Source organism: Tamandua tetradactyla, chromosome 15 (assembly GCF_023851605.1).
Source record: "Tamandua tetradactyla isolate mTamTet1 chromosome 15, mTamTet1.pri, whole genome shotgun sequence".
NCBI lineage: Eukaryota > Metazoa > Chordata > Mammalia > Pilosa > Myrmecophagidae > Tamandua > Tamandua tetradactyla.
In genome coordinates, this window is record NC_135341.1 from 51,780,779 (window position 1) to 51,807,934 (window position 27,156).

Here is a 27,156-nt window from a genome sequence, read left to right on the forward strand (position 1 = left end):
AATACTTCCCAGAAGTCTACGAAAAGAAAGATAGAAGTTGTGACTCATATTTGGATTCCGGAGTTAGGGATCACTGCCAAGATCAGAAGCCTAAATGGAGAATATAATACTCCAAAAATGAATCAATACTGGCCAACCCTCTGCTTCCATTAGAAGAAGCATTATGCTCTTTCTCAGGACAGCTACTGGATAAATGGCAACTCAGCCTATCAGCTTAATGGCTCCATTAAAAAAAAAAAGCAATATCTTTTTATCACATGTTTAGGGTTTATTTATGATGAAGGAATCAGTAGATGAGATGGGGAAAATGGGACAGATTTCACAAGGTTAGTGCTAATGAGAGTATGTGTAAAAGTTCCCTTTTAAAGGAAAAGATCTGAAACTAAGAAATGGCAATCTGTTGGGTAGGATTTTTAACTAGTTGCTTAATTCCATTCCCAATTAAACATCATGAAAATGTAAAATCTAATATAGAGCATATTATAATGTGAAAAACAAAGGGGATTATCCAGGTGGACTTCTCCTGTCTCTCTCTCTTTGGTAATAATGGATTTTAGGCAGAGAGTTTAAAAAGCAAACTATAGTTATTGTACTGTGGTAGAAAAGCCAAAGTTATGAATATTCCCCCCATGAAATATCTTTCAGAAGTTCTAAAGTGCCTATTCAGAGTTTTATTATTATTTTGCAGAGATTATCATAAAATCAATCCTATCTACAGAATCTACAGGTGATTAACCATTTTGGGATGAGACAGCCTTCTTCTAACTGTCTTTCCAATTTTCTGGGTCTTTGTGACTCAATTATTGCTATATTTTACCGTGTTTCAAATTACCGGTATACGAGCACCTTTGAGTTATTCTGGGACTCACTGTCAAAACCAGTGGTCCTTGGGCGGGCCACGGTGCCTTAGCAGGCAAGAACGCTTGCCTGCCATGCCAGAGGACCTGGGTTCGATTCCTGGTGCATACCCATGTAAAAAAAAAACAAAAAACCTAGTGGCCCTTTACATCATATTGCCTAGTATTAGTGTTGGGATTAGACCATGTCTCTTTTTATTTTCCTTCTGAACAAAAATATTTTGTTTTCCATGTCCATGGTAGCACATGAATGAAGGTAGAACAGCGTTTGGTATAGGGCTGGCATTACGAATGGCACTCAGGTTTTTCTAGTTGGTGAATTACATGCATTCAAAAGCCCTAAAACTAAAAGCAATGTATACATTAAAAAGATGTGAGCCCAATGAAGGAATGAAATGGCTGCTATCTTATCTCCCGGACCCCAGCAGATTGTGACATGAAACTACAGCTAATTAAGTGTTTGCCTACAACTCCCAATATGATGTCAGACAGTTGCAAATATCTAGAATGTCTTCTCATGCCTTATGTATGAAATAAACTTATTAAAACACATGGGAGAGAGAGAGTAAATCAAACTGGTGGTAAAAACATGACCTTCCTCCGTAAGGTCAAATAGTTTTATTTTGATTGAACACTACAATACAGTATATATCCATTAAAAAAGAAAACTCTATAATGTATATAAATTATTCTTTCCATTCATCAATTCTTTTTTTCTTTTCCCATTACAGCTTTGGTACAGTGTGATTTCAGTATATAATTTTTAAATACTTTTAGCATCACAAACTCAACACAAAGTACAAAACTAATCCAAATTAGGGAGTTTATAATCTACACAGTGGTATTCAGTGGTAGGAAAAAATCTTACCTTGATGAATTCATGTCACTAGCTAAGCTATAAAGGCATACCTAGCAGACATGACAGAAATATGCACCATTAACCAGCTAATGTGTATTATTCTTTGTTTTTTACAGAATACCAGCAGCAACCATTTGAATGTTGAGTGAATACTTAAGTCCTCTGTCAGTTTTCCCATCTTCCTCCTCTTCCCTTAAAGGCCATAAATAAGATGTGAAGAAATGAACCATAGCCAGAGGTCTCAGAATTTGACTTGCCACCCAGCATTGCCCATACTTGTACAATTTGTCCTGCAGCTAGCTGACATCACAGGGACGGTGCTGGAGGGGCAGGGGGTGCCGATCAGCCTAAGGTTGCTCTGAGGGGTCGGCGGTGTGACATTACAGTAAACAGGCATTCCAGTGGCTGGGAGTGACCCTTGACCTGCCTGGTTAGGTAGCATGATTGGCTGTTGGTATGACTGCTGGGGCAGTCCTTGAGAACCCTGGGTCATTGGCACCTGTAGGAAGACACAAGAGAGAACCCTGCATGAAGGGGCTACTTTGGAGTGTACAGTGAGACACTGTGATACAAAAAAAATGCAAATTTCTGCATTATGCTTAACAGGCCACCATTCCCAGCTTCGTCATGTACCAGCGACTTGGGCAAGTCATTTGACCTCTCTGATCCCCTGCGCTATCCGTATAATGACAGCTAGGAGATAATATACAGTGCCAGGGCACGGTACCTGGTGTCTGTTCCCTTCCCCGCTCTGTCTTGTTGCCTTCCGGGGACTGCAGTCTGAATCTTCCACTCTGGGTTTTAAAGCCTAGATCTCATTCTGGTTTTATGCAAGTGGCCTGAAGCTTTCTGTAGCAAAAATACCTCTCCTCTTTTCAACCCTCACCCTCTCACCCTTCCCCATTCACACTGAGCCCGCAGCTTACACTTAGCTTGCAGCTTTAGAGAGTATCTAATATGGAGTTGGAAGTAGCAATGATGCAATGGAAATGAAGATAAGTCAGTATCTAGAAGGTCTGGAATGGCTTCCTTGGAGCCAGAAGTAATTGGTGCAACTAAATTGAATGATGATAGCATTTCACTAACCCTTTACTTCCACTTCCAGCATATTCCAAGATATAAATCACAAAAGGTGCATAAACTTTGTGAACACTCAACTTGGATTTAGTTTGGAAAATGCAATTGTGGACTCCAGAAAGGCCTGTCAAATGAATCTCAGATGCCATTTAAAATTCTCTTATAACTGCAACTTATGTCAAAACAAAAATTCTGTGGATACAAAAATGTCTCCCTGGGGGGGATTTCTCATGGAAGCTTTCTACCAATAAGCAAAATTTCTATAAAATGCCCAAAGGTCTTTATGAAAGAATTTTCTTCCATGATTAGAAAGTTGACATGGAAACAAATTTAGCAGGGTCTTTGAAAGCCATAATAACTAAAGATGCATTCCATTCCCATTTTCTGCCTTTCTAGTATATCTTGATTCAAAGTCAACTATCAACAGTAGCTGTGCCAATTACCCACCACCCAGCCAAACACCTGGCACAGCCACACACCCACTCCCTCTAGGTTGGAAGTGAGGCATTATAACCCACACTTCTCCAAGCTGCTGATGTGCACCTGATAAGAAGACATTGTCGGGTAGGAGACCATCACGCTTTGCACCGGAGTTCCTTGTTGGTTGCCCATTACGCTCTGACTCTGAGGCGGCTGCTGCACTCCCATTAGGCTTTGGAATCCCTGCTGACCAGATAAGACTGGCTGGTAACCTGGTAAGAAAAACGACCTTTTGAACTCTTTGTGCCAGAAACAACACAAATGATGTTTCAAGAGATAAGAGCACTTGTTCACAAGACAATCTTCAGACCTGTCAATCCCCATGTCAGGTTGTGCTATCCAGATGCTTATTCCCAAGAATGCATTTTTGAATTTTAAGGGTGGACAATAGTAAGGCTGTAAACATTTCATGGACATTCCCATCATTGTACGGAACAGTCCAATAAGCATCATGATAAATTCTTCAGGCTAGGAGGACAGAAGCCTCTATTGACATCAGTTGGCTACAATAAATTATACTCTTTGTGCTTAGATAATTTGGTTTTGGTGATACTTGGAAAGCCCAGAGATTATCAAGTATTTTCATTAAATTGACTCAGTCTCCTACTTTCTCCATCAGCTTGCAGTACCTCATTTCACACAGAGCCTATTGAATTTCAATTAATTCTACTTTTTCATGTCCTTTGAATAAAATCACTCACTATCTTGAATAGTTCAATGCCCATTGCCTTGCACAAAAGGCAACAACAAGTGAAAGGTATGACATGTTTTTATTGTGTTTCATGACATTATGGTAAAATACTCTACTAAATGACCATATATATGTATATAATAGGTATTACCGAATGCAACATTTTAAGAAATTATCTGCTTTTTGTCCTTCTGGCTGGGTCATTTGGTTGGCTTTCTTTTTCTTTTTTTCATTTGGTTGGCTTTCTTTCTCTTTTTTAAGTGGACATTTTTTCAAATTATTTTTATCACCACTACAGTAAGTGGGTTAAAATGCATTCTCAAAGGAAAGCTGTGAACTGTTCTCTTTGTAAGAATGTTAGAAAGAAAGCTATGATTTAGGTGAAAATGGCAGGGTGGTAGAGAAAAGAAACATTCATTTAATGCTACAAAATAAGATCTTTCCTACAGCGCATATTATTAACCATGCTGAGTATCTGAGAATACATGCTGAGTATCTGTCTTATTACAACTGTCTCAGAGTGAAGAATCTTTAAAACCCTAGATTGTCTTAATGCAAACCCTAGCTACATTTAACAATCAGATCTTTTTAACTAAAAGAAAAGGGAAAAAAAATAATTAATTAATATTCATCGTTAGGAAACCAGGCCAGTCATCAAACACGATTGAAGAAGCCATTGTCATTTTGGAACACCTGAGAGAGAGAGTTTGGGAGAGGCCAACGTGGGGGCCTGATGGGTGCCTGTAGTTGGTGGGTGTAGCAAGTGTGTAATTTAAAAGTCACCCTTTCACGTGTCCTGTTGTTTTTGTTTACAGTAAGCTAATTCTTTTTCAACATGGTATTAACTCACTGAGTTATTTTAAATTCTTAAAAAAACACTATATATTAAAAATATAAATAAGGAATAGTAACCTCCCTGTAGCAACATTTTGGACACAGTACACAGTCAAAAACTCCCTTTAATATGCTTGGCAAGTCTATTTTAAGACTTTAATAACACAGGCTCCAAGGGCTGCATGTCTGAAGTGCTTAAAGTTTATACAATAGAGAAAAAATATCAGACTTGGGAACAAGAAATGCTATTAAGGCCAAGTCACTGTCATCACTACCTCCTGAAATGCCTCAGATTCAGGGGCACTTGAGAGAAATTGCTTTTAACTTTGAATGCAAAAAGAAAATTGTTTTCTATTGTTTCTCATTGTCTAGAACTTCCACTCTAATCCCTATAACCATTAGCTTTGAACAATTCTATCCTATTTTATTATTTCATTATAACATCATTACAAACACATCAAATTTTTTTGTAGCACGAATTTTTATGTACATAAGAAAATAACTTTGTGTGATCATAGAAAACTTCAACAGCCTTCTCTACTGTTTAGTTCTATAGCAAAGGGCAAGAAATGTAAACTTGCCATCTCATTCAAGTAATTGTAAATAAAATAGAGCCTTATTTCTGGCTGAAGATTCAAAGTACGTATTGAAAACGAGGGAAATGTCTTTTCAGTTTTGGGCTCATATTTGATCATATGGTGAGAACCCAATTGGTCTTAATGGACCTTTTGCAGAAAGCACACAGCTACCAGGTAAACAAAGGAAGACAGGAGAGAAGAGGGGAGAGGCGTTACAGGGAGGGGGTATGGGGGAGGAGAAGTGGGTGGCCTTGGTCTGAAGATTTATTTATGTATTTACTTATTTTACCCTCTCATCCTTTCACAGAGTCATCTTGTTCAAAAATAAACTGAGGTGAGATTCATTAATTACACCAGCCTCTAGGCCAAAACTGGGGTGAGGAGAAAATAAGTCTTACAATAATAGAGCTGTTAAAGACACTCAAAGAATGGATTGCTTTGGTAGTGAGAGGAAGCAAACATCAAACAATATTCAGGGAGAGAAAAAGGATGAGGAGGTTGACTGTGAGAGCGATCCCACTTCTCCGAGAGCACAGCTCCAGCCGCGGTGCAGGCTCTCCCTCCCCAGGTCTCCTCTGCCCGCTGATTTGTGCACTTTAATATTCGGTTATGCATAGCAATGGGCTCTCAGCACTGCTTCGACAGTCAACACACTTAAGGCAAATAAGGATTTATGTGGGGAGCAAGTACTCTACCATTTCAAAATGAAAGCTTGGATGTAAGGAAAGCCCAATTTATATTCATGAATCCCATTCATTTCTCCATTCACTTTCCAGGCACGAAATGTATACCTGGAATGGTTTAATTGGGGAATACCTATTTCTTTAAATACTTTACGGCAGGTAGGTAGCAGAATGGTCCTTAAGACAGGAAGCTGTGTGGCTTAGGAATCTGAGCTCTGGTTCAGAAATAGGCAAACAGAAATGAGATAGCAGTGACCTAAGAATGAACCAGCAGTGTCTGCCAGGAACACAATCCACCCGAAGGCAGCAATGGCAGTGCAGTTGGCAACCTGCTTATCTTGTCTATTCAAATGAGAAATGTGTTCCAGCTTGTCAGTTCTTAGCTGTGAAATGATCACTTTTTCATATTTATTGAGGATTAGCAAGATATAATGCATCTGACAAAACAGAAACAGCAATGGTATCTGCCCTGTAGGCTCGCTATGAAGATGGTAAAGACATTAGCCATTTTTATTGTTTCGTTTTCAGTCAAGATTGATTTCATTTTTTTTGTCATATGCGCCATTTATTTTCTGACGGTAAAAAGGTTAAGAGTGGACAAGTACCTTCTAGCAAATAAAAGAATATACTCTACTAAGATTGAGACACTATAAGATTTAAAATGTCTGAATCTTATAAATCTGAAAATATAACAAGGTTTCTGCTAAAAATGTAGTGGTTATTGAATACTACATGGGCTTTGAGGATAATTTATTAACATTCCATCAAGAAAGTTTTTCTTTTGATGTACCGTCATTATGAAAAATCACAACGTGAATTGATTAGTGATTATACTCTGGTATGGTTGTGAATGGCATTATTCTAACTCTTCTTTGGATACTTATTTACAGAGCCAAGATTTTTGGAAGGGATGAAATGGCAGACGTAGTGTATTTTCAGGGTTTTGCCGCCAGTACTATAGCTGTTGGGCAATGAGGTCAGAGACTATGGGGAAGGGAATGGTCACAAGAACAAATTTCTTCAGAGCAAATTTTTCCAGAAACAAGCCAGACCTCACTGCCTCCTACAACCCACTCAAGCAGTGTGTCACATGTATTTTTGATTTTCCGAGTCATTAAAATTAAAAATCCACTCGATAAAAAAAAAAAAATCACTTCTTTTGGAAGAGCCAAGATGAAAATATTTCCCAAAGTTCCTGAAGAAGCCACATGATCTTGAGTTCAAACTCTGCTCTTTGTATAGGAGCTTGAAATAGAAAAACAGTAGCTCAGCCCATTCTTGACGAAGGCATAGCTGGTGGAGAATAGAGGGAGGGAAAATGAATATCCACTTCCACCAAGAATGGTCTCTTTCTTCGCTGGATATTTTTAGTTCATGCATTTTGCCACGTCCCAACATCTCTGCCTGGTTATGTTTCAGGGCTTCCTATCAATTCCTTTATATTTTCACCGTCTTGAAGATTTTCCAGTATGAACTAGCTATATGTGTTGATTACTTACTCTAAGTCAAGCTGTGAACTACGTGCTTTTACCTAATTGCCACAACAATCCCAGAAGGCAGTCGCTTTTTCTTAAATTCATTTTACAGAAGGGAAAACCGTTACTTACAAGAGGTATAGTTACTTGTCAAGGTCATGCAGTATAAGGGAAAGCTAGAATTTAAGTTGTGGTTTTCTGACATCAGCACCCATGCTTTTACTCACTAAATTGTTATTACGATTTATTATACATTCTTCCCACTTTTGTACCCCTAACATTAATCCCTTCCAGGTGGCAGGCATCTAATGACCATTTATTTATTAACTGTTTTCTCAATACTTAAAACAAGTAAAGAGGATATGAATTATGTACCACAGGTCATTGAACAAGATCTTGTTAGTATCAAAGAAAGAAAGAAGAAAATCAACAGTAAAGCATGACTGCCTTGTCAAAATCAACTCCTAGCATTCAGTAGCGTTTTACAGGCTCACTACTCAGATAATGGAACATCAGTCAGAGGGTGCAGTAAGGAGTGGGTGCTAGACAATGCAAACAGACTCTAGTCACTCCATTTGTTTCTTTAGTTTCCAATCAGCTGATATTATAGTTTTCAATTTACTAGAGCCATTTCAAATAATGATGCTCCTCAACAATCTTTGAAAAGAGTATATATTTATTTTAAATTGTTTTCTCAAAATGAGTTAAAATATAAGGTAAAACTAGCCTATTTATATATGAAATATAAGAACAGTCCAGTCATTTGACTCTACCAAGCAAACAGTTGCCTCTAGAAAAGTCACTTGGGCTTTGGAAACAAAAATAGTATTCATAGTACATGAAAGATAAAAATAGGTAAGAAGGAGAAGATACACAGGCATTCTTTAAAACTGCTTAGGGCACCGAGTGAGGGTCTGATCCTAAAGGTTCCTTAGAGATAGTTGTACTTAGAGAGTTTCTAGACTGCTATCATTCAGTACACTTTTTGATTCTGGAAACACTATGGATTTGTTCCCAAGTTTTACTTCTTTGCTACTAGGCATCATCTCCACGACAGGTGGTCCTCTCTAGTTTCACCACTTACAGCACTTTGGTGCTACACACAGCCAGCTTAGGTGGAAAAACCAGACCTCATGATAGTTCCATGGTTTCCTGAAAGAGGAACCACCGCCCTTATGCCTTGGAAAGTAGATGTCCTGAGTGTGCAACTCCATCCACTTAACAGTTCCATTTGCATCGAGGCTTCCCAGAACTGGGGATTGTTGAACACCCAGAAAGACATCTGATTTCAAAAGTCTTCATAAACTTTGTCTGTTACAAACCAATTCCCAGGAGATGGATCCCAGGTGTGACAATGTAGTCCAAGTGGGGCAGATTTGAAAAGCAAGGTGGAAATCTTTTAAAGATTTTCGCCACTCTGTGGGCTTTGCCTAAAACTCTAGTAGGACCCTTATATTAGTACAGCAGTAGAGACCACAGGAAGGTATTTTTTAGTCTCAAATATGCTTAAAAATTTAAGGCAAAGGATAAGAAAGCCTTGAAATAAAAATCAGGTCCTGTTCTTATCTATGAAGAGAAGTAACATAAAATTGTTCTAAAAATTCAACAAAGGAGTACAAGAAATTTTATTATTTACTTATTATTTTTTGCTGTTGAAGCCTGTGCTGACTTCTTTTCTTTAACGCAAATATCCACCTTCACTTTATCTGCTGGCCCTCTTTGCATTTCTCCTCTTTCTTTTCCTCATTGTTTATTATTTGGTGGTTTTAATTTCTTGGAATGTGGTACAGAATGACCCATGGAGAGCCTGCAGGAGAAAGGAGGTAAGGCGGGGGCACATGGCTGACCTGAAGACCATTCTATCCTAATGAATTTGAGGGAGGCTGTGACAGGTCCTATGTGAACCATGCTTTCAGAAGCAGTAGTTTTTCTTCCTACTTGCTCTTTTGCTCATTAGCTTTCATACTGCAACAGAGTGTAATTCTTAAAAAGCCTCTTTACCATCCCCTGAGAACATCCACACATGGGTCATTTTCTAATGGCAGTACACATCAGATGAACCATCCTATTACTGCAAGCTCGGGGCCTCTTCACTGCAATTATACCACCCTGATCCATGTTATCACAACTACAAAGCAGGTTTTCTTTCTCTCTTTCTTTCTCGCTCTCTCTCTCTCTCTCTCTCTTTTTTTTTTAAATCAGGGCAAACATGAGAGACATTGTTAAATGACTAGAGGAATGGATCATGCACGGAATTTCAATGAATGCCTCAGAGGGAAGCCAGCATTGAATTCCATTTTAAATAGAAGAGGCTGTCATATTATTGAAGGAATTCTCTGAACTTTCCTGGCCTGTAGTACTGCACTGACAACCAGAGAGCTTCAACAACCCAGAGGGAGACAGGCTCTATGAGAAACTTACAAACATTTTACTTTCTTAATGAGGCTGTGTGGCTTGGAAGTAAACGTGGCATTTTTGCACCTCTAACAGCAATATTAATTATGGGCATATTTAAAACCAGTCTAGGTGGCACCAAATTGCTGCTGAGGCCACTTCAGGGACTCTTTCCTCAGAATAAGGTTGGGGTAAACTCAGTGATGGAGATGGCTATAAAATTGTCTGCATAACAATACTCCTCCTGGTGGATATTTCTACTGATAAACTGCTATGGATTATCTGGCTAGAAGAGGTTAATCATGAGGTCAAAAGACATGCGGTCAAAACCATGGTGATCAAATTACTGTTACTGTCCCCTGGTTACTTATGTAATCTAGCTTGAGCCAACTATCTTGAAAATAAGTGCTATGGTCACAGTTTCAATCAGCCAAAATCCACCTATCACTGTTACTGGAAAACCTACTCCATAGGCAAGTACAATTGATAGTGAGTTGAGTGTGCCCTTTTTACATAAGAAATCTTTATACATCATGATTCTCAAGTAGTCAACGATAGGCATCTTCCTAGCTTCAATTCCAAACTGGCAGCATTCTCACACAAACATTATTGTAGTGGTAGATTTAAAATATCACATGTTTGATGGGCATGGGCATGCATTAACTTAACTCTATCATAATCATGAATATCACTATTATGCTGGAAAACCAGTTCTCTGAAAAATAAAATCCCTGATTAGTAGTACTTGCTGATTTCCATGGTGTAAATATTCCCACCATGGCCATTTTCAAACTACAAATGGTTTCATCAGCAGCTGGTAAGTTTTTCGATTTTTTAACAACTGGCTCTTGTGAACCAAAATGAAATGGCTCCAATATATCACTTACTGAATAATCAATGCCAAGCAATTACATTTCTGTCACTTAATTATTTGTTCCTCCCTTCCACAAACAATTGACTATTTTTTCTTTACCACCTAGGTATGAGAATGGCACAGGTGAATAGTCTGTCTTAGAGGTATAACTTTGGAAATCAATAGAACATTGCTCTTGTATCTCATATGTTTAGGGGTGGGTAGATACTGAGACATGACCGGGATGGGACTCTGAGGCAATACAAGGTAAAACATATACATTTCAATAGCATTCAAGTATTACTCTGAGGGGATGATACCTGAAAAGGAGAATTAGAAGTGACAGGAAATTTAAAAGAAAGAGAAGAGAGTGGTGTCAATACAGAAAAGGAATGAGTCATAACGTTGATTTCAGAGTTTTCTGGGAGTGGACTCAAAGTTAAGGTGGGCATTAAGACCATGAACAAGGGATAAAGTTAAAGACAAAGGAAAAAGAAAGAAAAGCAAAGGGAATAAAAAAGTGTTTGCAGAGTCCCCTTGGGGGAGTGGAGGGAAAATTCAAAAAAAAAAAAGCAAAGGGAGCATTTCAAGAAAGAGAAATATGACAGTGGCCAGAGCTGCAGAACTTCCAGAAAGAAAAGACAGTACATTCTAAGTTCAAAAAAATACTATTGACCTTGACAAAAGTATCACCAGTGATGGTAAGAAGTCAGATAGGAAGGAAAGGAAGGAAAGGAAGGAAATGGATTTCAGGGAGAAAGTTGACCATGAGGTAAAGAGCTAACCAGATAATTAGAGGGGGTCATCGGATTGATGGGATTCTATGGTTTTGATTTTGTTGTTGGTTTAATACGGGATAAATGTAAGGGTTTTTATATTTTGGAGAAGGAATTAAAGAGAAAAAAATAAAAAAATATGGGAACGAGTAAGAGAATTTATGAACCTGTCATGATTCATAGCATATTAAATATCAAGAGATACTTGCAACTTGCAATCAGAGTCCATTTTCTGTTTGGACCCTCAGGTGGCTCTCAGTGTCACCTCTTCACTATTTTATATCTCATTTGATCCAGCAGTAAAATGTGCTAGGTCTTTCTTTTCTGACATCTTGGTTGAAGACGAAAAACTCAGAAAGCTTGTTAGGAACCAAATGCTCTAATATACCTTTGAGAAGGCAACAAAAGCTACCCAAGATAACTTATGATGATAGTTTCTGACAAGAATCTGAAGGATAGAGGCTCTCATTTATTTTATAAGCATGATTAATACTCCTCAATCCACATGGAACTGCAATAACTCAAGGAAGTCTTGGTTACAGATGAATGAGAAGCCCATGGACCCACAAACACTCCATTCAAAATTAACTAACAACAACAAAAATTAACAGGAACCACTGATACAATGCTTTAAATTATCTGCTGGAGTAGACAACCAAATGAAATCGCATGAGGAAACAGAACAAAGTAAAATAGTCTCCTTTACGTTATGGACACAAACTCTTTGAACATATGTATCAAAACGTCAAAGGCAAAAGTTTTCAGGATCTAGATTCTTCTGCATTTTCCGTAAGACTCAGGTGAATATAAACAGTCAGTTTTGAATTTTAGAATGCTAAAAAAATTAAAGGTCAACTTGTTTGCATTTTATTACTACCCAAAACTGACTGCTATAATAAATTTCAAGACTTAGTTCTAGATTCTGTAGTATACACCTCCTCGAGTGAAAAACAAAACAAAACTGAGTTTGGCATAAATTCATCATTCTACCTGTGACCAATGCATTCAAAGGAGGTTATGGCTACAAATTTCTAAAGTCCTCTTTAAAATTGGAGTTTTGGGAGCATGACTTCTGATTCCCTGTTAATCTCTCTTCATCCATATGCAAAATAGAGTTACTATGGCTAAGAGATTTGAAATGGCATCAGAAGGTCATTCTGAAGGTTACCCTTATGTCAATCTCAGCCAGAAATCACAAACTGCCACAGTAAGCAAAGCTCCAAGCAACAATGTTCCTCAAAGCCCTAAACACATCTGGACACCAGTACAAACCACTAAATAAAGAACTTAGTAAACCATCTAACCTGAAGGACATTTGCAGCACCCAAATATCCATCAGTCACAAACAATGTATGAATCTTCTTCTGTGTCTTTAATAACCCTTGTCTGGAAGTACCAAGACGGGACACAGTTTGGGTTGCTCCCTGAATCTGTGTTCCTGGAATTGCAATTCTAAGACTCCAAATAAACACCTTTGTTGCCTTGTAGCTTAGTTTGTTTTTTTCTCAGTTGACAACCACAAAATAAATCCTTTGAGCACCAAATGATGCCATGACCCCACCACAGGAAAGATACTTTCTGTTTCATCTAATAGTCAAACTCACGATTAACCTTGGGTAACAGCAATATGAAATATTTTAATCTCACACTGTAGGAGCCTGTTATTTTAAAAGTGTTTTTTATCTGGATTGAGAAAACAATCAGAAGTTTTCAGGCCTGTTTACACAAATACAAATGCACTTATCTTTTCAGCTGGCCGGAGTTGGAGGCTGGTTAACACACAAAGATTTTTCAAATCAGATTTCACAATAATTAAAGTGAAAAATGAAACTGAAGGACAAATGATCTATCCTGAAGATTCTTGAATCAACCCTCTAGGGCAGGCTATCTCCTCCACGACTAAGCATTTTCTTTTTTTTTTTTCTTTTTTAATGGCCTGCCCTGAGGTAGAAAGAGAAACAATTCAGATCTTTCTCATTAACTTTTCCTTTTAAAACAAAGCATTCAAGAGTAATTAATATTCTGCATTTCATCCTGGTTAAAAGTGCTTTATAAGCACCCAAATGGAGCATGAGTATTTTAAGATGGTCATAACCCTACTTTTTGCTGAGGTTTCCTATAAAAGCCACAAGGAGTTCCTACATATGGCATAGCTAACTCGCAAAACCTTCAGGCAGACAGAGCCAGTGACACCTCTGCTGTTGTCAGTGCCATGAGATGATGCAAACACACTGGGTCTAAGAGAGCCCACAGGGACCTCACATTCTGTCCCTGGCAGGACTCCAAGCTATTATGAGACAAATCCGATCCGTCCATACTCAGTGGGGTCTGTACACTCGCATCCTGGAGCCTTAGATTTTCACTGGCTGCCATTCAACCTAGCCTCACTATCTAGCCTCCAGATCACCTACTTTCCCAGCCAGCTGGGATGCTCTTTTCTGTAAGTCATAATTCTCCATGTTAACTTGCCTCTGAGTCATCGTTGACAAGCCTGTTAAAACACAAATTGCTGGGACCCAACCCTCAGATTTTCTGATTCAGTGTGTTTGGGTTTAGATTTGAGAATTTGCACTTCTAACAAGTTCCCAAGTTGCTATTACTTGTCAAGGGACCACATTTTGAGATTCATTCCCTAGGCCTTGGTTCTCAAACATTTTTGGCTTAAATTCCTAGTTCTGACCCATTCATTACTTTTCCCCCTCACAGAGCGTTTGGGATCTGGCAAATCACCCCTCTGTGGGAGGCCATCTCTCCTCTCTGGCTTCATTTCCCTCATCTGTAAAATGGGGACAATTCTTTTCTGAAAGGGTTTCTGTTAAGATGACTATGATCCCTTGTGTAAAACACAAACTAATGTTTGAGCATCAGGCAATGAACTGTATGTGACTGCCCTTCTGCTTACTCTTTGCACTCACCATCTACTATGGTCTTGAATCAAACTTTACTATTATTTCAGTCTTGCTTCACAGCTGGATTGCAATCCACTGGAAAAGGAAGCATATCTTAGGCAATTCTGCCTTATCCTGGATTCCTCATTCAATGCCTCAAGGACATTCATTGATGATGCTGACAGAGAAACTGCCTTATGTCACTCATTCCACAAGAATCCTGCACTGGCACACCGTAGAAAATAAGCAAGCAAACAAAAACCTGAAGGAAAAGGATGGAGAAGCAATGTGCTCAGAACAGGGAAAACAAAGCCCTGGGAATGTATGAACGGCGGCAGAAGCAAACAATTTATCTTCATCACAGCAGAAAAAGCAACTATCTGGCCAGACAACAACTGCTCTCTCTTATCCCCATTGCTTCTGGCAACTGAAGTTCCTTCAGACAGAAAATCAAGAGAGCAGGGGAAGTCTTCTCATTCCACAGCTTGCTGGTAGGATGGGAACAAGGATAAGTTCAAAAAAGGAAAGAAGGAGGAAATATGGGAACGGGCACAGAAAAGTGGGAACAGGGAAGGAAAAAATGTATTCTAAAACTAATTTGCTTGATGTTCGCAAACTTCTCTCTCAGCTTTTCTTGAGGCAGTTTACTAACCAGGGTCATGCTCCCTTGTGGTTTTGCCTCAACTTTCATTTGACTCAAGAAAAAAACAAAAAAAAAGCTAACAAGAAATCTGGAGAAAATGTGGAGAGATGTACCTAGTCAAAGTTGGTAGGGAAGCAAAGTGGTTAGCACTCCTGGAGGGCAGTGTGGTGGCTCCACAGGAGGCTAAGGGTGGGGTTGCCATATGATCTTGCAAACCCTATAGTTGGGTATATACTAGGAGGAACCAGGAGGCAAAAGGACTGTTGCACACTAGTGTTTACAGCGGCAGCATTGGAGATTTGTAATGGGTGGAGATGGCCTAAGGGTACATTAATTGAGGAATGAAAGTGGGAACTGTGGTCTATCCATACAATGGACTATTGAGTGGCTGCCAGAAGGAATGAAGGTGTGAGTCATACAAGGTGAATGAACCTTGAGGACAGTATGTTGAGTGAAACAAGCCAGAAACGAAAAGACAAATAAAATGCCTCACTCTTGTGGACTAACTATAATGTCCAAAACTCTGAGAATTGAATTTGAGAGCACAGGTTAACAGGTGAAACCTAATTTAAAGGTTCCTAGATTGTAACCTGTTACAGCAGTCACATCTATTCTGGACTTGTGGCTGTTATTTCTAAATTCCGAGATGCTGAGCTTTTTGTGTATAACCTGGTCATTTCCTGGAACTTCACATATTTGTAGGATATCTGAGACTCAGAGCTAGAGTTTTGCAGCTACAAAAAGTCAGCATTACTCCATACAGCAACTCTTACAAACACTGTAAAAGTGTTCAGACTTCATTTAGAGATATGAATGAAGCTGATTTGGGTAGGAATAAGAGAAATCAGACTAAAGGGTAAAGGATGATATTGACTATATTTTAAAAGTTCATTTTCTATGGGAAACCAAAGGAAGAGATGTTTATTTGGTGCAAAATTTATGTTTTTCGTAGCACACTATATAATTTAAGCTGTATGGTCAGTTTATTTGACACCATAATTACATGGAACCTTGAATTGGTAGTGAGATCTTATTGGTTTGTACAAGATGGTGTGATGTCTTGATTCATCCCAGAATAATCTGGGCAGAAGATTAAAAAGTATTTGCAAAGCCCCCATGAGGAATTGGGGGAAAATGTGGAAATATTAAACTTCACCCCCTGGAGAAGAACTGATATTCTTGCAAGCATTGGGGACTGCCGATTTGATGGGCTACTCTCTCAATCTTGGGGTTTGCCCTTATAAAATGCATCCCTGCAGGAGAGAAGCTAAGCTTAGTTATGATTATACCTAAGAGCCACCCTCAGAGAACCTCTTTTGTTGCTCAAATGTGGTCTCTCTCTCTCTAAGCTAACTCTTCAGGTGAACTCAACTCACTGCTCTCCCCTCTGTGTGGGACCTGACTCCCAGGAGAGTAAATTTCCCTGGCAACATGGTAGTCAGTAAACCTTCTGCACCGAAAGGTAGAAGAGAGATGGAGTAAAATAAAGTTTCAGTGGCTGAGGGATTTCAAATAGAGTCACGAAGTCATTCTGGAGGTTATTCTTATGCAGGATATAGATATCCCTTTTCAGTTTTTGGTGTCTTGGAGTAGCTAGAGGGAATACATGAAGCTGTTGAACCGTAATCCAATAGCCTTGATTTTTGAAGACGAATAACTATAGAGCTTTTAAGGTCTGTCCGTGTGTTTGTGAAAACCTTGTGACTGACACTGTCTGTATCCTGTGTAAGCACAGATAAGTAAGAGAAAAAAGACAAAAAATAAACAAACAATGGGGGGTGTGGGATGTTCTTTTTACTTTTAAAATAATGGACGGAGATCCTATTTGTAACAATGAAAATTATTTGGTGATGGATGGTGGTAGGGTGGCATGACATTTGTGAATATAATGGAAAGCACTGAAACATATAATTGAATGTGGATAAAAGGGGAAATTTATATTATAAATTCGGTAAGGATAAAACATTTTTAAAAATCCATGAAACTGCACTATACAGTGAACTCTAAGTTAAACCATGCACTGCAGTTAACAGTACAATTATAAAAATGTGCTTTCACCGATTGTAACAAATGTACCATACCAATGCAAGGTGTTAATAACAGGGTGGTATATGGGTGTCCTGTATTTTATGCTTGATTTTTCTGTAACCCCACAATTCCTCTAACAAAAATTTACGGTGGGGGAACAAAGAAATCTGGACTTCACCCTTCCACTCCCCATCAAGCTGGCATATGGCCGGTATTCCTTGCTTTTCTAAATGTCTTCTTGGTTCCCACAAAGCCTGCAGACATTCAACCTGACCCAAGCTCAAACAATGGATCTGGGAATCTCCTGATCCAATAAACTCTGAGGGATGAAACTGAGGTTTGGGGGTCTAAGAAAGCAACTTACCCAGGATTATACACAGAATTTCTCATGAATCTGGGGAACTCATTTTTCTGTTATTCATTTCTCCAGAACTGCATGTCTGAGTGCTTCCTCCAAGTATGGCAGATGGGACTGCTGGGACTATTTATGTTTCTTAAATGTTGGCACTAAGGAATTACACCTTACTGAAAACAACCTACATGTATTTCAGAATTGAACCAGAATGCCATTTCCTTTCCTCACATATTCCAGTTCTGCCACTGTTCTCAGATTATTATTAAGAGCTCTGAGAATACATCCTGTGTATGTGAACCCCTGGAGCTCATCTGACGTGCAACAAGTAGCTTTTCCAAAAGAGCACATAGTAGGACTTTAGGGAGAAAGAAAATAAGAGTTTGGGAGGATCAAGGAGCTTATGAATTGCAAAAATGAGATCAGACTATCTCTTTTGAAAGAGATATTATCACAATTTTCAGAAATAGATAATAGTTATTTCCAACAGGCAAGATTCTGTGAGGACATCCAGTGGTTAGTTCACAGTAACCCCAGCCAGCAAAAGCAAACATTCTCCTTTCTTCAGCCACATTAATAGTAACAGTTATTGTGCATGCCTTAGCATGCTCACTGGGCTAAGCATATTATGAATTGGGTTGCTATTGTCATTTACATTTATAGAGGACAAAAATGAAGTGCAAGGAAGTGAGTAGATTGTTTAAGGCTATACAGACTAGAAGTGCCAGAATTCAGACATAGGTATGCTTTTGGACTTGTTTTCTGCTGCCTTCTCCCCCCATCATCTCAAAGGGCTTGGCAGGCAGTGGAATTCCACTCAAATGATCTTTCTGAAGAGTTTTTAATAAAGGGAATATTTCCAAATGTGTATGCAAGTTAAGACACTAACGTAAGGTTGTGATACCCAGAGTCTAACAACAGTGGGGAATTCTTTTTTCCACCTAGGCCTGAAAGTGTTATGGGAGGAGCCAGTACTGCTGGAAGCCAGTAAGGATTGTTAAGACCAACTGCATCCTAAGGCAGGGAGGGAGGCTGAAGACACTCTGCTGAAAACACTTTGATCTCTCCCTGGCCCTTGGATGTCCAGCTGTGGATGCCTTCCTTACCTTAGTAAAACCCACCTGGAAGCCACGGGGCAAAGGGACCTGAGAGATGGAGAGAAGGGTGAATGGCTATGTGATGGGAGGAGAGGCAAACAGAGAATAACCAGCTGTTCTTTCCCTTCAGTAATAACAAGGGGTGCTTTCCTATGTCTCTGAGAATTTCTCAAACCTCTGAACCAATCTGCCTAAATGAAGACTGTAAACCAAACTGGATAATCCTTTTAGTAGAGTACTGTCTCTTGGTTTTATAAATCTTTTTTCCTCCTCAAAAATTATCCTTTTAAACACCTGATAATATGTCAGACTGTGCACTTAGCATGACTGCTTCAGCAATTAAGTAAATGTTAACTCCCAAATTTATATGTCATTAGCTATTAGGACAGAACATTTGACTCTTTGCCCTAATGCTTGCTTTTCCATTTTGAGGAAATGGCAACCTTTGTAGGGAATTGATAATAACTTAAGAAGTACTATTAAGTGCTGCCACTGTTTTAAAATCTTGTATGACAAAAAAAAAAAGAAGAAAGAAAGCCAGATTACGATTCAACCCAAGCAGTATTACTCATATTGTTGAATTTGACATTCTCCTTCACTGGCTACAGAACAAGATGGCCAAGATAACAAAGGATAAAGAATATTTCAGGGGAAATTGAAAAAGAAAAAAGGTGTATCTAGTTTATTTCTTCAATTGAGCATACTGATCTTGCATTTTGCAAGCACATTTGGTTTAGAAAATGCTCTGCTGTGATTGGTCTCAAGTTTAGTATATTTAACCACATTTGTTCAAACAAATATCAGCAAGGTGAAACAGTAAGACAGAATACTATAAATGAAGCTTTAAGTAAGCTTTATGGTGTTAAATCTAAGACGTTTTCTTCCTTCCTAATGGAAAAATCACAGGTTCCATAATCAGATAGACATGTTGCTGAACAACTCCTCACCCCACTGGCTGTGTGAAACTTGGAAAGTTGCCTTTTTTTGTTTTGCTTGACTATTGATGGGGGCGAATATATTCCAACTGCCCAGGGCTTTTGTGAAAGTCTCTTAGATACCAGGCAATGTGACTACATGTTGTTCAGCACATGCCATTTATTGCAGAGCAGTTTTTGCTTTGGTTTCCACCAAACAATGCTAGTAAATAGGAGCATTTTTATTCCCTCCAGAATTGTGAAAAATGAAGAACAAACTGGGTGTTGTCTGTACCAGAAGGCATCCAGCTGCCCTGCAACCCATGAAACAAGAAAAGTCCTAAAACTGCTCCTACCTGATAACATCCAGGATTCAGCATCCCAAATTACTTTGCCAGCCGAAGCACAGTCATTAAATTCAATGTATATGGGAATGATCACGCATCATTCAATGAATGCATTTTTCTGCCCTTAGATCATATGGAATTTTTTTGCATGGGCAGGCACCAGGAACTGAACGCGGGTCTCCAGCGTGGCAGGTGAGAACTCTGCCTGCTGAGCCACTGTGGCCCACCTGGATCATATGGAAATTTTAATCTCGAGTGACCAAAGCAGCAGCAGCAGCAATGGCTCTGAACCTGAAGGTAGGTGAAACACCCAGTGTAGCGGGGAGCGGAAAAGGAAAACTGATCTAGGTTGGGGAGCAGATGCCCAACAAGGAGCATGGTAGATTCAAAGCATTGGTGGAACACTAATTCCTAGAATGCAAACTTGGGGACAGCCAGGCTGCTGCATTTTTCAACTAGAGGCTCTATTCCATTGGGTATCATCAAAGACTCAGCAAAATTTGAGGCCTTCTCTTGTTCCTGCTAATTCAACCCATATAAGAAACACACCCAGGTCCTCTCTTTTATGCTTGTATTCCTATAATATATATTATGTATTTATATTCATATTTATTTTCCTTCAGAGGAGACCTCAAGGAAAAGAGGGTGCCCCTTCAGTCTGAAGTTATCTCAGAGCAAAAGGAGGTTGAGTACATTCTGGGTTCAAGGAGGTTCCTTTCAATCTCTTTCTGATTACTCATTAAATGGAGCCCCCGTCATCACATCAAAGATAATATATAAAGCAGTGGCCCCCTGCTTTCCACTGGCCAGCTGCTGTACTAAGGACCCACCTCCTACCTTGTTATACTATTATTATAAAACTTCTCAACGTCTAGGACACTACATCCCATGCAGTTTGACAGGGTCTCTCACTCTATGAATATTTCTAACCATTTTGTATTTTTTTGTGTGTAACAGATGATCAAGCAAGTGACTTTTGCAAATGACTTTTAAGAAATAGTAGAATATTTTAAATTAAAATATTGCTGGTTATATTCTAGTGTTCTCTCAATGTAATGTTTTATATTCTTAATGCATATGGACCAATTTTACTTTTTTTCCATTTAACAAGTGACACAATGTTCAACGTACTTCAATTTAATTATGTAAAGCATCATAATTTGTGAAACAAATACCTTTTGAAATGGTCTTCAGGACCAGATGAATAATACAATGTACATCTAAGTTAAAGACTTGTTAAATTACCAAAACAGACCAAAAATGCTTTTTAACTTCATATTTGGAAATGTTACATTCCTGCATTAAAAAAAATCAACTGGCTGGTTCTGATGATTTCTGTGTTTTGTTTCTAATTGGTTAGATAAGACAAAAGGATTCAGGCTGCTCACTGCAAGCACTTATTCACAAAAGAATAAACTGCAGATTGTAGATATTCTTTATGCCTTCTAAATAACAAGCCAAATTGGATATAAATGTCACTATTTTCCTCTTTTAAACTTGTAATTTACTTATCTATTTATTAATTTGTAAACTAGAGCTTTTATTTAATATACATTGTACAAAAGGGCATAAAATGAAGACTAAAATCTATCTCACTCATTCCCAACATTGTTATTTTTTATATACTAGGGGCAAATTGAGTTATATATGTATTGGGAGTCCCAGTTTATGCCTATAGTTCTAGTGCAATTATTAATAGCCCTCTTTTCATTCTCAAATGTGTATCTCTTCACATGATAAATTATACAGTTATATATATGTGTGTATATGTATAGAAACATGCATACACATAAATACATCTGTATGTATATATACATAAACACAGATTCACACACATATATGCATGAGTGTGTGCTTGCGTATCTATGCACATGTACAAAAATGCATACATATATTTACATTTTATGAATACAGTGAAGATGTGCTTAAAGTGAACTTAGAGAAAAGTTACTCTTCTTAGGCTCCTCATAAATTACATTGCAAAATTTATTTTCCTTTCTCTTACTGCCTTTAACCAACGGTCCATTACACATACAAATTCAACAATCTATAGCTTAGAATTAAAACTATTTAAACATTTGGCTGCTAACTGGGTTCAAATCAGTGTCAAAAGGAATCAGTGACTGACTGATGGCCACCCACTCGGCATGCACCTTCAGAAATTTTGGGGTGTTATGTAGAGGGCATGGTTATATAAATCTGATGTATTTTAAAAATGGGCATATTTACTGCTTTTAACAGTAACCCTTGAATGCATGATTTTGGAATTGCAGCTCTAATATCCTCATTAATCTTAGGAAAAGGGAGAACAGGGTGAGAGAAGAATTGGCACAATTGAAGAAATTCATTGCTAAAGGACACTGACCACATTTACGGATCACTTTGTAAATCGGATGAATGTCTTAAACTCTTTCCCTAGACGATTGTACTCAGGCATATACACATAGAATTTTGCATAAAATTTTCCGGGTTTCAGGAACTCCCTTAAACTCAGTCCTGATATCCAGAATTCAAAACCCCTGACCTAACAGAAAAATCAGCATTCTTATTCTTTAATAATCAAATATACCACAATTCAAATAGTGTCCACTTCTCAATACACTTCTCTAGCAAGAGTCTCAGTATTAAAAAGGGGTGAGAGAGAGGGATGGAGGGTTTGAGGTTGTTTAGTTTCCTAGACTTTTCAAAGCAAATACCAGGAAATGGGTCAGGTTAAACAATGGGAATTTAAAGTTACTCATTGTTTTGAGGCAGGGAAAATGTCCAAATCAATGCGTCATCTAGGCAATGCTTTCCTACCGAAGGTTGTTGGCTCCACATGGCAAGTCATATGGCGTCATCTGCTGGTCTCTTCCTTCTCTTTTAGTTTTCATGGATTTCAGCTTCTTCTGTGGCTTTCTCTCTCTGCCTGAATTTCATTCTTATGAGGGACTAAGACCCATCCTGAATGAGGTGAGACACACGCTAACTGAAGTAACCTCATCAAAAGCTCCTATTTACAATCATGTGTACCAAATGAACTAGATTTAAGAAAAACATGTTGTACATACTGCTTCAAACCACACAAAGGTATTCAAAGGAATACATTTGCATGGATAAACAATAACTTAATGTCACTTACATAAGTTCAGGCATCTAGAACTAATTTTAGAGAGACTACCAGGAGAGGTGGGATGTTTCTTAGAGAAAGGTCTTTGTGAGTTGACAATAGAAGAAAAGTTTTCCTGAGATGCAGGTCCCAAAGTATAAATATAGCAGATACTTCACAATGTTTTTCATTTAGTAATATTTACAACCTCGTTTAAAAAGAAATCACTTGTTATGTCATAAAATCTTTTCCAATCTTTAAATTGGTAAGTACATTTTCTAGAAGGTTCCCTATCTTGCCTCAGCTAAATTCCCCAGGTATACTTAACGGAGCAAATAGGCTTCTTTTCCTCTCCATCAGTATGACTGTCCCACAGCAAAGGCAGGACACAGAAACTGCCTTATAAAATTTTTCAATTAAAATGGAGCCATTAGAGCCTTCTGATAGAAACCTGAGCTTCGTGGGCACTGCACCCTCATAATGATGTCAGCAGACACAAAGCCACAAGTGTCCACATTTAAATAATGTTGCCAAACACACAGCATCTCATAATAATTAGTTTCATTATTAACTTACTAAAAGCGTATATAGCTATTTCTTTGGAGAATAAAATGTTAATTAGGGAAAGTTGGTATTTCAGCAGGTGAGGGCCCTTGGAAAGCTGACGTGATGAAATCTCACGAACAGTAACTCCTAAGCGGCTTGGCATTATTAACAGGATCAGGAGGGAGGGCATAGCTGAGTGGCTTAAAATTAAATAACTATAACTGCTATACGTAGGGTTGAAAGAGCTGTTGTTTGATGACTAATACCCATGATTACACATTTGATGGTGTCTCAGTACATGCAAAACATTTCATCCTAACACTGGTAAAAACATTTCTTTGGGAGGAAGTAAACATGATTATTCTTTTATTTTGTACGCACAAATTGTCAAGGCATGAGAGGCTGTGTGTTCTAGTAAAGGCACAGCCTTAGCAGTCAGATTCCTTGTGTATCCTGAAGCACTAATTTCCCCTTGACAAGCCTCTTTTTCTATCATCTGTAAAATGGGAAAGGTGATACAACTGATAATATCAGTCTCTTGGGGTTGGGGCAAGAATGAAGTGATGTACCATCCACTGTCTCTCCTTTAGAAGAAATCACTTGCATTGCTTATGATTATTATTTTTTTAAAATGACTTAAAGTTGTAAATTCAATTGCTGCTAAGGAAACACCACCCACAGGGTTCACCCAAAAGGCATTACACTCTAGTAATATGCTTTAGCCTCAAGATGACATGCTTTTTACTCATTTTCAAGACAGTCTTCAGGTTCTATGAATTATAAGAAATTCAATGACCAGTCTGAAGATAGAAGCAAAAAAGCCATTTTTGAAGCACAAAATCTTTCTTTATATCATTAATAAAAAGTAAAATATCTGTGAGGAACAGCTCGCTATAGGCAAAAATAATTGCAACCTAATCAAGCCAGGCTCCGTGACAGGAGTGCAATTCCGGAAAAGCAGCTGATCTGGGTTCCGGGACACAGTCCGCAAATCTGCATTATGACAAAGTCTGCGCAGCTGTTTTGAGGCATCCGAAGCCTTTGAATTCATCTGTCACTAAGAAATCTGTGATCACCACACAGATGATTGCCCAAAATAAAGTGGGATATAAAAAGACGAGGATTATGTCTTGTAGAGGTAAGTTCACTGGACCAGAAAGAAAATACGTTGGCTTTGCAAAAGGCATAATGGAAATGTGATAGAGAATCTGAGACTTTGGGACCCACCCAGGAGGAAGACGACTCACGTCTGAATGCAGAAAACATGCCTGACTACTGAGCCCAGGGTACTGATCAATCGTTTGGCAACCTGAATGTCAGCTCACAAGTCTTACTCGGTTGTATGGCTCTGAGCGAGTCCCTTAAATTCCTTGGGCCTCAGTTTCCCCACCTATAAAACCAGAGGTGTGGAGTAAATTGGATCTTTTTAAGGTTTCTTCTGAGTCTAACGTTCTAAAAAGAGAATTGCTTTATTGAGGACAATTAGGCAAATGATCATTATTTGGACATAAAATTTTAAGTTCTGAAAGATGATTCCCATTCAAATATCCTTCTTTTTCATTCTACTTCCAAGAATAGCTGATACTGGATGCTTCAACAGATGCACACAAATATTTCAAATTTAATTGGCCAAATTCATCAAAGCCTGCATTTCTGGCTGGGTACAATAATCAGCTATACACAAACTTGCAACTTAAGTGGTTTCAAAGAAAAGCTATGTTTGCTACTTAAAAAGATAATATTGAGCCTTAATAAAAGCTGAAACTGTTTGCTTAAAAAAGTAAAAACCATGCTAATTGTGAATTGCATTCTCATGGGGTTTGTCAAAGTTAGTTTATGTCAATATGTTTTGGGAGAAAAAACAAGCAGCTATCCAAAAAACATAGCAAACAAACAAACAAAAAAACAAACTCTTGATCTAAACAGAATATAATCTAAAAGGCCTTTTAAAATATTTTGTTAATGCATGTGACTACATACTGATTTTAAAGATCACTTTTCTCTCCTTCTTGATTGGAAGCCCCTTAAGAGACTGACGGCTTCTGTGATACATAACTCTGCCTTCTTGTTCTCACTTTCCCGACCCCATACCCACAATGCAAAACATGCCTGCACACAGTAAATGCCTAATAAATGTATTGCATTATGGCTGAAAGAATGCTGAAGAGATAAAACAGCATTATCTACTGACTCCTGGTCATATTTTATTTAAATATCTTGTTTCTAAAAAGTAGAGCCTTGAGGCCAGCAGACAAAAAAGGCAGTGGACACCAATCTGCACATGAGTCTGGGAAACCCATCCGAAGTCCAAGATGAGAAATACTACACTTCTCAACTCTTCTGACTTCCCATTCTGGCCAAGTGTGACTCCAGGACTAGGGAAAGCAGTTCTCCACAAAAATAAGACAAGGATGACTTTCTCCTTGTGGGAGCACAAGTAAGGCACATGTGAGCTCTGTGATTTTGGGCAAAACAGGGTGTATAACTCACTGTGCCTCATTTCCCCAGATTAAAAATGAGAGCATTAAATTAATGCTTTGCCAATATGACATTCTCCTGTTCTACTTTGAAAATCCAGGGTCCCCTTAATTGGCAATTGGTTCATACTATTTATCATACTAAATAGACATCCACTGATCAAATTAATATATATTAATAGCAGTGCAGTGATCCCCCACATCTGCTCCCCACTGTGGCATAAACCACATAAATGGCACAAACAATCTATTAGGGCATAAAGAATTGTGGCATGTTATAAAATCAGTAGGCTGCTGTTTATGATTTTAACAGTTTCTGTTTAATTTTTGGGGGTAGGTCATTTTACATGCTCAGAAACCATGCTCACTATTTACAGCATCAACAAACACTGCTTAAGTAAGTCACTGCCCACAAATGAAAACTCATAATCAAACACATTCCTACTTCTAAAGACTGGGTGTGGCTCCAGACCATTTGGAGGGAAGTGCTCTAAAAACAGGCAGCAACATTCACCATACTGTTTGTGGTGAAAAGGACCACAGGCTATTTCAGAATTCTCTGGCCCCAAATCATAGAGATAAAAGGCTACATTTCCAAGAGTAGAGGCAGCCTGGGCTGTAAAAACATCAAATGGCTCCCACGGCTGAGTGCTGAACCACTTTACTAATCTTCCTAATATATACCCTTGAGGAAACCACTATTGGTAAAACCAAGCTACTCTTTCTTAGACCAAGCAGGTAAAGAGAAAAGAAATGTGTGAAAAGAGTAATTTTAGATATCTCAGGGACTAAAGTTTTTCCTTCTGTAAAAGAATTTAGAAGCCAGGTTTGGAGCTATGCTGTGAAACAGGGCATCATATAAAATAGGTCTGGTTTTTATCCCAGTCAACAAGATGGAAATACTTTTCAGATGAGTATTTTGCAAAATCTAATAAATGCTACGGTTGAGAAGCATTGTAGCTGCAGTTAGATTATAGTGATGCAATGGGTTCTATTGCCTGTGGCAACATGGCAAATTTAAGTAGTGAGTCAACTAATTTTGAAAATTTGTCTTAAAGGGGTGCACACCCCCACACTCCCACAAGAGCTATATACCCTTTTTTTTTGGTACTTAGGGGTAAATTTTTGGAAGTTTTCAAGTCAAACCACCATATGCTTTTCTAAGCAATGCTTCTACTCCCACACTCTGTTTGTGTATCAAATTAAGTTTTTCTCTTTC

The 27,156-nt window shown here is 38.4% G+C and overlaps 1 protein-coding gene across 6 annotated transcripts in view; it reads right to left on the reverse strand.

The window, feature by feature from the left end:
* Positions 1-1,443: 1,443 nt before the first annotated feature.
* The window catches only part of ARPP21 (cAMP regulated phosphoprotein 21), a 152,708-nt gene continuing 126,995 nt past the window's right edge, over positions 1,444-27,156 (reverse strand). For all 6 annotated transcript variants that reach the window (XM_077129858.1, XM_077129859.1, XM_077129860.1 and 3 more), the window contains 2 exons: positions 3,337-3,485; positions 1,444-2,215 (listed from right to left, as the gene is read on the reverse strand). In XM_077129858.1, coding sequence (XP_076985973.1) covers positions 1,958-2,215; positions 3,337-3,485 — 407 coding nt within the window. In that variant the 3' untranslated portion in view covers positions 1,444-1,957. The remainder of the gene's footprint in view (positions 2,216-3,336; positions 3,486-27,156) is intronic.